The 12,022-nt window shown below is 37.7% G+C and overlaps 1 protein-coding gene across 1 annotated transcript in view; it reads right to left on the reverse strand.

Annotated features, from left to right (window-relative positions):
• oca2 (oculocutaneous albinism II) overlaps positions 1 to 12,022 on the reverse strand; it is a 115,767-nt gene that overhangs the window by 28,307 nt on the left and 75,438 nt on the right. The window contains exons 18-21 of the mRNA XM_066666312.1: positions 11,306 to 11,433; positions 10,254 to 10,313; positions 7,996 to 8,100; positions 158 to 251 (exon numbers count right to left, since the gene is read on the reverse strand). Coding sequence (XP_066522409.1) covers positions 158 to 251; positions 7,996 to 8,100; positions 10,254 to 10,313; positions 11,306 to 11,433 — 387 coding nt within the window. The remainder of the gene's footprint in view (positions 1 to 157; positions 252 to 7,995; positions 8,101 to 10,253; positions 10,314 to 11,305; positions 11,434 to 12,022) is intronic.

Below are 12,022 nucleotides of genomic sequence, written 5' to 3' on the forward strand. Positions count from 1 at the left end.
ATCCCACACAGTACATTCTTCAAGGGTGCAATAATGCTGCAGTTACATTTTCCATCCAAGGATTAATGCTTCGATTCACCTTGGGCTGTTAAAATTGTTTTCTCAAATCTCAAACCCAGCTGGACGAAGAGTTTATCGTCCTGGAAATGTGACTGACCTCCTAAACAAGCTCCCATAGCCAGAGCAAAGATGAGAGGTTTCACAGGAAGGTTGACATCAGCGTCCTGACTGAGGTTGATCAGCACTGGAATCTGGCAAAGAATAAAGAGACACGCAACATTCATTAATAAACAAATCCAATTATATGCTAGAACACTACATAGTAATTTAAAGGAACACTAGTTAAAATCTGGAATGTTTGCTCCTGCACCTGCCCCCCTCTTAGATGCCCCTTAGATTGTTCTCTTTATTAGCATCACAATGAATCTGAAGATGTCATTTTATTAAATTATCTGTAAAAATCAGACCACTCATACTGAATGACCATTCATTCACAGTGATCTTCTATGTTCCATTCTAGAGATATATACAGTTCGCAGTACAGTACTGCTCACATTGTGGGTAATAGTAACCAGACATCCGAAGATTTTAATGCCTCTGAAGCTTCATGATTTAATGCTATTAAACAAAATTGTTATGAACAATGTAGCAGTAAGGTAGCAGATAAATACAAAGAGCCTCCTAGCATGCTCCCACAGTCTCCCTGAAGACAGACTTGTACAATCTGAATAATACGTGTGTTTCAGTGAGTAACACACTACTGTTTTTCTTAAGTGTTATTTTTATCTTCTTTTTTTCTTTAGCTACATTATTTCACCTGAATTTTGGAAAACTTACTCCTCCTATTGTTTTTGACATATCAACACCATTCCCACTCTGACACTTCTGTCCTTATCTGGAACTGTGTACTTTTCTATTTATCATTATTATTATTATTATTATTATTACACAGGAGTGCATTGAAATGTGTGTAAACATTTGATCAAAATTCAAACTGCTCTAATTTGAGCAATTTTCAAGCTATTTCCACTGAAATTCAGACCTAGGTACAATGGGACCTGTCACGTCATATTTCAGACCAATAGCTCAGTGTATTCCTAACCTTTAACTCTTTTATCCTCCACTCACTTGAACACACTCATCATCTATGCAGGTACTACACTCTCTAGTTGTTCTTTTGTGTACGTGGATAATGGTTGTGTGTTTAGAGGGTCTCCACCATCCCTGCATGCTTGTGCTGTGTTGGTGACCAAAGCATTTCTGAACTCTAAAGGATGTTTGTGGTTCACCAGTTTCTATTAAAAAGCATTTAACCTGTTGTGTGAAATATTATCTCCATCTCTCTTTTGGTGGAAGAAATGCTACAATATATTGCCTGGTGTCTGTATGTTTATTTTTTTTTTATGATTGTTTTAGACTAAAAGTATTTGCTGGCGAGGTACAAAAAATGTGTTGCAATGCAGAACATTGCCCAAAGAAATGTTTCTAGTTTTACCATATTAATATTATTATTAATGGGTCCAGAGCCTACCTGGAATCATTGGGCGCAAGGCGGGAATACACCCTGGAGGGGGCGCCAGTCCTTCACAGGGCAACACAGATACACACACACACATTCACTCACACACTCGGACACTTTTGAGTCGCCAATTCACCTGCCAACGTGTGTTTTTGGACTGTGGGAGGAAACCGGAGCACCCGGAGGAAATCCATGCAGACACGGGGAGAACACACCAACTCCTCACAGACAGTCACCCAGAGCGGGAATCGAACCCACAACCTCCAGGTCCCTGGAGCTGTGTGACTGCGACACTACCTGCTGCACCACTGTGCCGCCCTATTATTATTATTATTATTATTATTATTATTATTATTATTAATAATAATATTATTATTATTAGCAATAATAATAATAATAATAATAATAATAATAATAATAATAACACAACACTTAAAACAATGCGTAGGTTCATTTGTGGTTTTGCATAATATAAAACAGCTCTGTCTGTGTTGTAAACATCATGATTTCCTATCACAATCACTGTAAAAACATTTTTTTAATAAAATTATCTTGGTAATTTTTTCAAATATAAACCACCTCATAACCAATAGTTCAGAATGAGCGAAACAATATTTTGAAGTATATTAACCACAGTGTATAATGGTAGCACCCAAAATGATGCAAGATTGTCATCAGCTCAGAGTCACTGCAGACACAGGTCATGCAGAATACTATAGGGAATGATGATTCTTCATCTGAACTTTTTCAAAGCAAAGCTTCTACGTCCTGCCTCTGGAGCACCTGCCTCACAGGCCTGTTAACAGATTGAGTCATATTTCTGTATCATTCCGCTCAGGGAAAAGAAATCAATAAAGAAAGACATTGGATTTTTCTATTTTTTCCCCCTTTACTTACAGGCACACTGCATGAATCAACAGCATCAGGGAAATTGGATGGAGATGAAAATATGTTTCAACTGCTGATGTTCACTCTGAATTTCACTGCAACGGTCTCAGCCAAGAAACATGGCTAATATTGACACGATCAAAAGCGCTTCCACGCTGAGGCTTAAATACAGAGTGTGTTTATCATACACAGCAGGAGCGCAGCAAAATAAAACAGCTTTGTCAATTGATGTTGAGAATATATATATTTTTTTCTTTTACAAAAAAATTATCATCGCCATCCATCATAATCTTATAGTTAAAAATCCAGCTGCTATTAAGTTTAAAGAACAGACAGATACTTTCTTCAGTGATTCACCAATTATACTCACACCTACTGACCTGGACATGTCAGAGATTATGTCTTAATTCCTTTTTTAAACCCACTCTAGGGAATAAATTAGTTCATTCAGGGACTATAAAGCAATTTGATTCTTCATCACATGAGAGTTGCACTTCAAAGAAAAATGTCAAAATAATACATAATCACTTCCAAAGATTTTCTTTGCTGCATCATGATGGAACAATTACTTACTGCACCTTTAATGGAAGCAATTGCTGTGTAATTCTACTCATTGGTGACATTTCAAGCTGACCTATAGGACTATATATAGGTGTAAAATTACACAGTGCGGCCCAACTGACGCCATTCTCAATTCATAAACCACTCTCGACCACATTCATCCGATGGTTCAGTCTTAACCACAGGGCCATTTCTAACCAGATATTATCAGAATGTTATTTCTCCACACAGCAGGGATGTTAAAGCTCAGTGGTGCTACTATGTGTGTGTCAGGCACAATGGTGTTGCTGGGGTTTTTATGTACGTCAGAGTCATTTCTAGATTGAGAGTATGTTGAGAGTATTTAAGAACAGTGGGTCTAGCGGATGACTAACACTAATCAAAAGCAACAGATTGGCTAGAGTCACCACAGCAGAACCTATCACCACAGCAGATTCTAGAGCCAGGTTTATGAGGCACTTCACATATAAAAATACATTCATTCATTCATTGTTCATTCATTCATTCAATGGACACTTTTGAGTCGCCAATTCATCTACCAACGTGTGTTTTTGGACTGTGGGAGGAAACTGGAGCACCCGGAGGAAACACACCTGGACACGAGGAGAACACACCAAACTCCTCACAGACCCAGAGCAGGGCTCAAATCTCCAGTTCAATATAAATATAAATGTTACTCATTCCGTTTTACAACTGTCTCCAGCAGTCAATACAGCTGCAGAGTTCACATCTGTTAGTGCCATGAGTGCATTTGCAGCATTTCTAAATGTGAGTTCTATTGGCTTGCATAGTATTATCTGAAATGGTATCAAGCCTTAATAACTACAATTATCACAACACATCATTCCATTATCTAAGCTATCTATCTATATATCTCCAACAATAATCATCACCAAGGCATGTAACTTGGTCTTGTATGACATCCATGACAAATCATTGACAGCAGAAGCTATAATTCTGAGCAGAGAGTCCCCAGAAAGATACTCAAGGTCACCAAGCCTGATTTTTGAGGCTAATGGATTTTCTCTGCCAATAAACAAGCACAAAGTGAAAGGAGTTTAAAGCTTGTCCACGGCGGTCTGGCATGAAGGATAAAGACCCAGCAGCCACCAGCAGCCCCACACTGACTAAGAGCATAATGATGAGATACACAAAACGCTTTCCTGTGGATAAAGTTCTCAATGTCTTTCTTTCCCCTTTCTCTCTCGTTCACACACACAGCTCAGGGAGCCCCAGTTTTATAACGCGCTGGCTCATGTCGGGGCTTCTATAGTCCCATGCTCTTGAAGAGACTTCCACGTCCAAAAAATAAGCCCTGGCTTTAGACAGTTCACCGTGTAGCCCGACACATGTTTGTGGCAAAGGCTCAGCTCTCCCAGCAGCCCCAGCTGCACTGGGCTTGAATAAATTACACAGGGCAATTGTGATTACATTTTCTACTACATTTGCCATCCGGCTCATTCAGCTGTGACACAGCCAGTGTGCAAAGGGAGGGCCCCCAAGAGCCCAAACAACCTTACAATTGAGCTGACAAGAAAATAGCAGTTTTATCTTTCCTGTGGAACACAAATAACTATTCAAATTTCATCTGGAAATAGTGAGGGAGCCTTGGGGCTGACACGGAAAACTCCTTCACAGCTATTAGATGCACTAACTGTTGTGTCATAACGCAGGAGTATCTGTTCCTAACTGCCTGTTTCACAATTAACTTCTTTTAGAGGTTCATTATGGTGTCTGTGAGAGATGTGTTGGGAAAAAGGACAAAAAGAAAGATGATAGCATCCACAGTACCAGCCACATGGCTATTTCCTTGTGAACAAGATGAAAGGGGAGGAAGAAAAGAGGATGGGAAAGCATGGCCATATCCACAATCTGAAGAGCACGGTCTTTTACAGATGACTCAAAAGAAAGCTCCATTTTCCAAGAACATCTCTGAGCAAAGCATACACAAGGGAACAAGATATTTTGGACTTCCCAGCATCTGTGAAATATTCAGATTTCTTCCCATTTAACACAATGTAATGAAATCACCAGTGTTGTAATGCTGCATTCAGGTCCACACTGAGAACAGTAAAATGTAACAGTGTATGGAACTGGAGCTGTCTGTACTACTGTGATTTCTATAGAAATAGAAAGAGTGGTACTGTCTTTAATACTGAAGGCACTGCAGAATTTCTGAGCTAATTAATACACATGCAATTAGAGCAGAATACATACTAAAAGAGTTTACTATCCATTTATGTCATTATATTCTCCCAAAAAAAAAAGAAAAGATAAATATTAAGTAAATATTGCTGAGTTATCACTGCACCTGTGTCAGTTCCTTTACTGGGAAAATATGTTTGGCTCCATACACCTAGGAGTCTTGACTCCACACTCTACAAAGGAGCGTTCTTTAAGGGTTCTCTTTAGAACCATTAGTGCTGTATAGAACCATTGTCATGGTGAAATGATACTTTGTTAACTAGTGTTATCTAGTGTGAATTGCTCTTATGATTGACATAGAACATGTCACATATATGGTTCTATAAAGCACATTTTTGAAAATACAGCCCCAAGACTGTTACAATATCTAGTTTTTTTTACAATAGAATCCTTTTTTTGCTACCTAAAAACATCCTCCAGCAATCTGAGTAAAGATTCCATTCATATGGTTCTATACCAAAAACTCCTGGTTGTAAATAGAACCACTGCCTTTATCATTGAAGAACTTGTAAAGTAACCATTTTGGAAAAGCATGGAAATACAATAATTGGATAGGGGAAATATGAAAACAGAATGTCCTATCAAAGTTTTAGCTTTGATACATCAATAAATAAAAGATAACATCACTGAGAAATCATGTTATAAATGGATAAGAGCAGACTTAAACAAATATAAATAGCTGCACTACAGGGGTCTATTTTATCTTAAGTTTTTGTTTGACTGATGTAAATCAATGTCAACACTATGTTTTGTCTGCAACACGCTGCAGTTATTCACAGAGAATCATACAATTAGTAATAGAATGCCCTGCTATAGTTTTGCTCCTGAGGCTTTTTGCGCCTTAATAACCTCAGAGCTACCACTATGGAAAATGGGATGAAATTATACTCTCGCATTTATTACGTGTTGTCACACAACAGGAAGCAATTTCACCCGCACTACTGTACACACACCGATTGTGAATCTAACTAGATTTCACATATTTAATCCAAACACACGCTCTGTTGTGTCAGACCATTGAAGCGGACCACCAAACAGAGACAGAGAGACAGAGAGGGGGAGAGAGAGAGAGAGAGAGAGAGAGAGAGAGAGAGAGAGAGAGAGAGAGGTTATTATTTTTGAGATTGATAAGAGTCTACAAAATCAATGTGATCCATTAACGCCACAGCCGTGCTCTAAATATCCAACAGCATTGTGGTCCATGTTTACTCTTCTCCCATTAGACAGGAGACAGACTCCGAGAATGAAAGAGGGAATACCTAAGAGAGCCTGAAATGAAAGGTCCAATAATATTAGGTTTACAAATAAGTCTTATAGCATTTTGTGTAACACATTATTGTAATTCAAAATTCAAACATACTCTAAATTTTTTGTCATTTTATAGTAACTTAAATATCACAATTTATATTTTATTTAAATAAGTAGAGTAAGTACTTATATGTTGCATTTACAAGCTCTATCATGGATATTTCCATAATTAACCTGTCTAAACTATAATTACACATACACATGAACAGAAGAAATCAATGTACATGTTTTGGAGGGTGTTTGCATTTTTTTGGAGGGCATTTTCAAAATTATTCATTTTTAATTTATATTTGTTGAAAAAACAAAATACATTTTTAATACTATGCAACAGGCAGTATGTTGAATTTTCGATTACAATTATATGTTACACAAACAACGCTTTAAACGCTTATTTGGACCCCTAATAGAAAAGAAAGAGAGGAGGCTTACTCATTGAGGACTAATCTGAGGAAAACAGACTCAATTCCTTGACCATTATAGAAAAATAACTTAGATACCCAAAGATCAGTTTTAAGGTAAACTGAAATCTACCATTCTCTGGTTTGTTTTAAAGTAAATAAAAAGAATTTAGGTTATGAACATTTTGCAATTTAAAAACTGTACTGAGCTATATTGTATATTTAATGTACTATCATTATTTACAGTAAACCTAATGGTGTTTAATGTACTTGTTATTTAGTTGGAGCAGCTACAGTGGACTGTGTGATGTTGATTGTTTGGCCATACAATGGTCACTGGCAGCATTCTGCACCCCGCCACTAACCATTTCAGCCACAGCATGGAAAATTCACTCCCTCTGTCAATTCAGACTCATGGACCAGCCTCTCTGTCCAGTTCTCCACATAATCACCCACAGCCCAACCTCTTTACACAGGTACCACACACAGCTTGCAGCATTCATCTGACCAAACGGAAATAATTACACACTGCCTGCTGAGAACTTTCTTCTCCTTATTACACTAGTGAACATCAAAGAGAGTACTGTTTAATGGTGGATGGGATGAAATGAAAAACACAGTGCTTTTTAATGACTCTCAGCACTAGGCCACAGTAGATGATTCAGACTTCGGTCATTATCCAAGTGCTTTTGTTTTTAATGCTGGTTTTGGTCATTCAGAGAGACATGTGGTACACTTGGTACATGTGGGTAGGTGTCATTACCACCAGTGACAACATGTTCAGTGAAGCCATCAGTATTTGATGGTTTGATTGATTGTATCACCACACTGAATAACACATAATCAAAAAAAAAATAATAATCTAAAACAATGTTTTTGTTCACTCTGGAAAATTTGTTTACAAATTCAGTGGGACATACAGTTACATGCATAATTTGGGCACATGGCTAAAGTGCTTCTTTGGTTGATTTATCGTTAAGAAAAATATTTATGTTTGTTACCTATAGAGAAACATATCGTTATTTTCATTCAATCAACAACACAATAAATCGACCTGTTAGTATGACCCACTATCCTGACAAGTCATAAAAACCCATGTGTGTTGGAGAATTTTACCATGGTGGCAGTGAAGGGGATGTTGTCTATGAGGGAAGAAGCCAGTGCAGAGACCCACATGACCAGGATGATGGCGATGGCCAGACGCTCTGCCTCTGGCACAGCCTGGCAGAGCAGATAACAACACAAACATGTTACTACCAAGCACTCGGCTATGGGCAAACACATACTCACACATTTCACTGAGCGTGCCACCCTCAACCCTCACTGGCCTGAGGACGCCAGCAGTGAGGTGGGAGGTCTAGCAGGCTGTGTGTTCATCACACACACACACACACTGCATTCATTATCATTGCATTCACAGTCTGTTGCTCCACAGCAAAATTATCAAAATCTTTCACTAAGCCCTGTGCCACTGTCTTATCCTACACACTCTCATTGTTTCTAGTTTTAGAACAAGAGTCATTCACTTGATTTGTTGGTATCTATTTGTTCATTTTGTATTGTTATTTAGAAATCAGAATGCAAGCACTGATTTTATTAACCATTTAGTATCACAAAACATTCTTGTAGATTCCTTTTAAGAGTTCAGGGTTTATTCAATGACTGGATGTAACTGAAATTAATCCCTGTTTCCATTTAGGACACTACTGAGTATGTCTGTCATTAATCTCTTAGTGTCTGAATCTCAGAATCAGATGCCAAGTGAAGGCATATTGTGTAATATTATTAAAATCTAAAATAATGGATATACAAAACAAAGTAGCCAAATGCAAATATACAACAGGGACTACATTTGACTGTGGGAATATCAACAGTGACTGAAAGCTATAAACACTAATAAAAATATAGCTTATCTATATATGTGATACCTATTAAGCATGAACACAACATCTATGCTCATTTTTTTTTAAAGATTTGTAATTATTTATGTTTTGAACTTACTGCTATACGATAACTACTATGTAGAATATATACCTATATATATTACATATTCTCAAGGAGAATATTTTGATTAATAATTTAAATGATGGCTAACAAAAAAACAAAACAAAGTTTTGATGTACTGTAAAATACTTTTTGGGCTAGCTCTAACAAGAATACATTTTTTGCTGGCTGAAAAAATGCAGATTATAACACTTGATTTGCTCCCTTTTGTTTTTCACATAGTTCATCTCTCACTCTCTGGACACTTGTATGTGTGTGTGTTTATGTGTGTATGCGCGTGTGTGTGTGCACACACTCCTCTGCAGCACCTGTCATGAGTAATTACTTTGAGTGTAAAAGGCTCCCATACCAAACGCAAGCTGACGGCTCCATCAGAGTGTGATCTCCTACCAGCCGCAGCAGAGGCTCAGTTAAATCTCTACAACTGTAATATGACCCTCAGATCCTAAGGCTAGTAATCAAGCATAAAGACAGAGAATAACTACAGTCTCAGCAAGACACACTCCAGCTTCCCTTAATATGTTTGGAATTAATAATTAATTTGGTACCACTCAAACTGGTGCTCCTCAGAAATATGCAATTCAGTATTAGGCCAGTACGCCATTTTCAGGATAATGACAATTAGAAATTAAATGCTGTTTTGTTTATACTTAAATGTATATTCTTCAGTTTTACAGCACAGGCAAATCTCTTGCTTAAAATCCACTTACCCAGACACTGCCTTTTTCTATGATATAAAAGCATTCTGATCTAAAGATAGATCTAAATATCCAAGACAGATATAAGTAATGTGCAAAAACCAGAGACCTCCCTTTAGTTATCAATTTCCTGTTAAAATAGCAATTAATAACAAGATATTGATATTTAGGAGGTATTTATAAAGAGATCTTCGACAATGTGTTTGGATTACTTGGATCCCAAGAAGAAGAAAATGCAACAAATGTGGAATGATTTTGGTTGCAACTGGTAACTGTTGGTAATTATATGGTAACATTATGGCACTAAGTTGTATTTGGCCATTGACTAAATGTTGAAACTGGCTGTGCACATAAAATACTGAAAATAATATTTAGTTACAGAGTGGTGGTCTCTGATGTTTGCAGTGTACTCTAACAGTTTAAGTGCAACAATAAGGTGCCAGAACATGCGTGTGGTCTTCAGTCCTTTAAGAATAGTGTCTGAGGAGGCTCCTCGTAAGGATACTCCTGAGATGTTTTTCATCATAAATTGACAGAAATGGTTTCATTAACCTTAAATGGATTCGATTAACCTTAAAATTACCTTAGTGTAAATTTAGGAGCACTGTTACCAGTTCTTAGAGATAACGTTTGGTTATGAGTGTAATCCAGGTTTTCAGGCAGTAGACTCACTTTTATTAACAATGCTGTCTGCTCTCCAATGTAGTCAATGAGCTGCAACTGGGCCAAAGCCTTGAAAACACAAATAAAAAAATTAAAAAAAACAGGATCAATGTATTAGTCTCTGTGGAAAAAAGAACAGACAACACAAAAGGGGACTTTAAAGTAGCATTTAACTGCACTGCCCCAAATTTCCATTCACTAAACGCTTCTCAAGTGTCTGCTTTTTGAAATGCGTCAGCTCCAGGCACTGTGCATTAGGGAACACAATCATGACGGTGTGTTTGTGTGTGTTAGCTCTTATGTGGAAAGTAAATAGTTTATCTTGGAGCTGTGTTAAGCTCCCTGCCGGGCCCCAGGGTGGAGTTTCCCTCAGCCGTCCTGTCCTCCTCGCAAAACAAAGGATTAAAAACACCCAGAGCAAACAGCCTTGCAAGCACTTCTACTGCTGACTCCCTCACTTTCACTGGCTCTTCTTTCCCTCTGTCTTACGGGTATGCAGAAATATATTAAGATCCTCTGAATATTGCCATTGTACACATACAGCATAATCAGTACAGTGTCACCAGGTCCCAGAGAGAAGGGCCAAGTGATCAGGCTGTACACACAGAAACTTTAGAGAACAATATGCTAAATCTATGAGTGTACACAAAGCAAAGGTTCATATTTTGATACAAATGAGCAATAACTGGTCTATATATTCCAATAATGGAACCATGCACATACCACATTAAAGACTGAGTGTATTAAAGGCAGTAAAAACATTTTTTAATCAATGAATCTTTATGAGAGTACTGAGTAATCATGTCATGATATGTACACATTATTTCAAATCATGTCGTACTAATAAGTGATTGCACCACCTTTGGGATGGGTAGACTGTCAAGATGTACTTTTAGAATACATACTTTTAGGCAAGACACTTTGAGGAACATGTCACATTTGTTCCTGTGTAACAGTGACAAAAAAGCAACAAAATTCCTGTTGCAAATGAAACCAAGGCATCCCAAACACTTGTGTGTGTTTTTGTGTGTGTGTTTCTGTGATCATGACATTGCCATTACCTCCATGAGCACAAACAGAGCAGCAAAAAAGAGCAGTGTGGCCCACTCCACTCTGTGGAGGATGATCTCAAAGTCCTGAATATCAGCCAGGATCAGCAACCACAGAGCCCCCAGGATAGCGATCCAGCCTGCAGGACAAAATCAGTCAATCACTTCGAGTTACATCACAAAGTACAAGGTACAATAGTGTAGTTTGATACTGTCCTGTCGCAAATTACTGCCCTAACCTCTGTGGTCCTCCTCAAAGTCCACAGATAGATAACATTAGCAATGCCAATTTTGGTGTATGGATTATATTATATTATTATATTATATTATTATATTGTTGTTTTATTTAATGAGCAATGCCAATATGGAGTTAAAATTTCCAGTTACAAGCAAATTGCTGTTTAATGAAATGTTAAATCAATAAACAAATAATTTCTTATTGATCTAAATATCTTTTTCAGCCATGTTGTTCATACAACTGCATAACCCAAGGCAGGAACAGAGTCAATCGCAGGGTGACACACACTCACACATTCACTCACACGCTCACACCTATGGACACACTTTGAGTAGCCATTCCATCAACTATTGTGTGTTTAGACTGTAGGAGGAAACGAACATATGAATGAAAAATTAGCCAGTGACAAAAGTCAGAGCTTCTCAACACTGTCCAAAAGGGGGCTTGAGTTGTCAGATGTCAGGAGTCCTAGAGAGCACAAACTTCCTTGA

The sequence above is a fragment of the Hoplias malabaricus genome, chromosome 3, assembly GCF_029633855.1.
Source record: "Hoplias malabaricus isolate fHopMal1 chromosome 3, fHopMal1.hap1, whole genome shotgun sequence".
Classification (NCBI taxonomy): domain Eukaryota; kingdom Metazoa; phylum Chordata; class Actinopteri; order Characiformes; family Erythrinidae; genus Hoplias; species Hoplias malabaricus.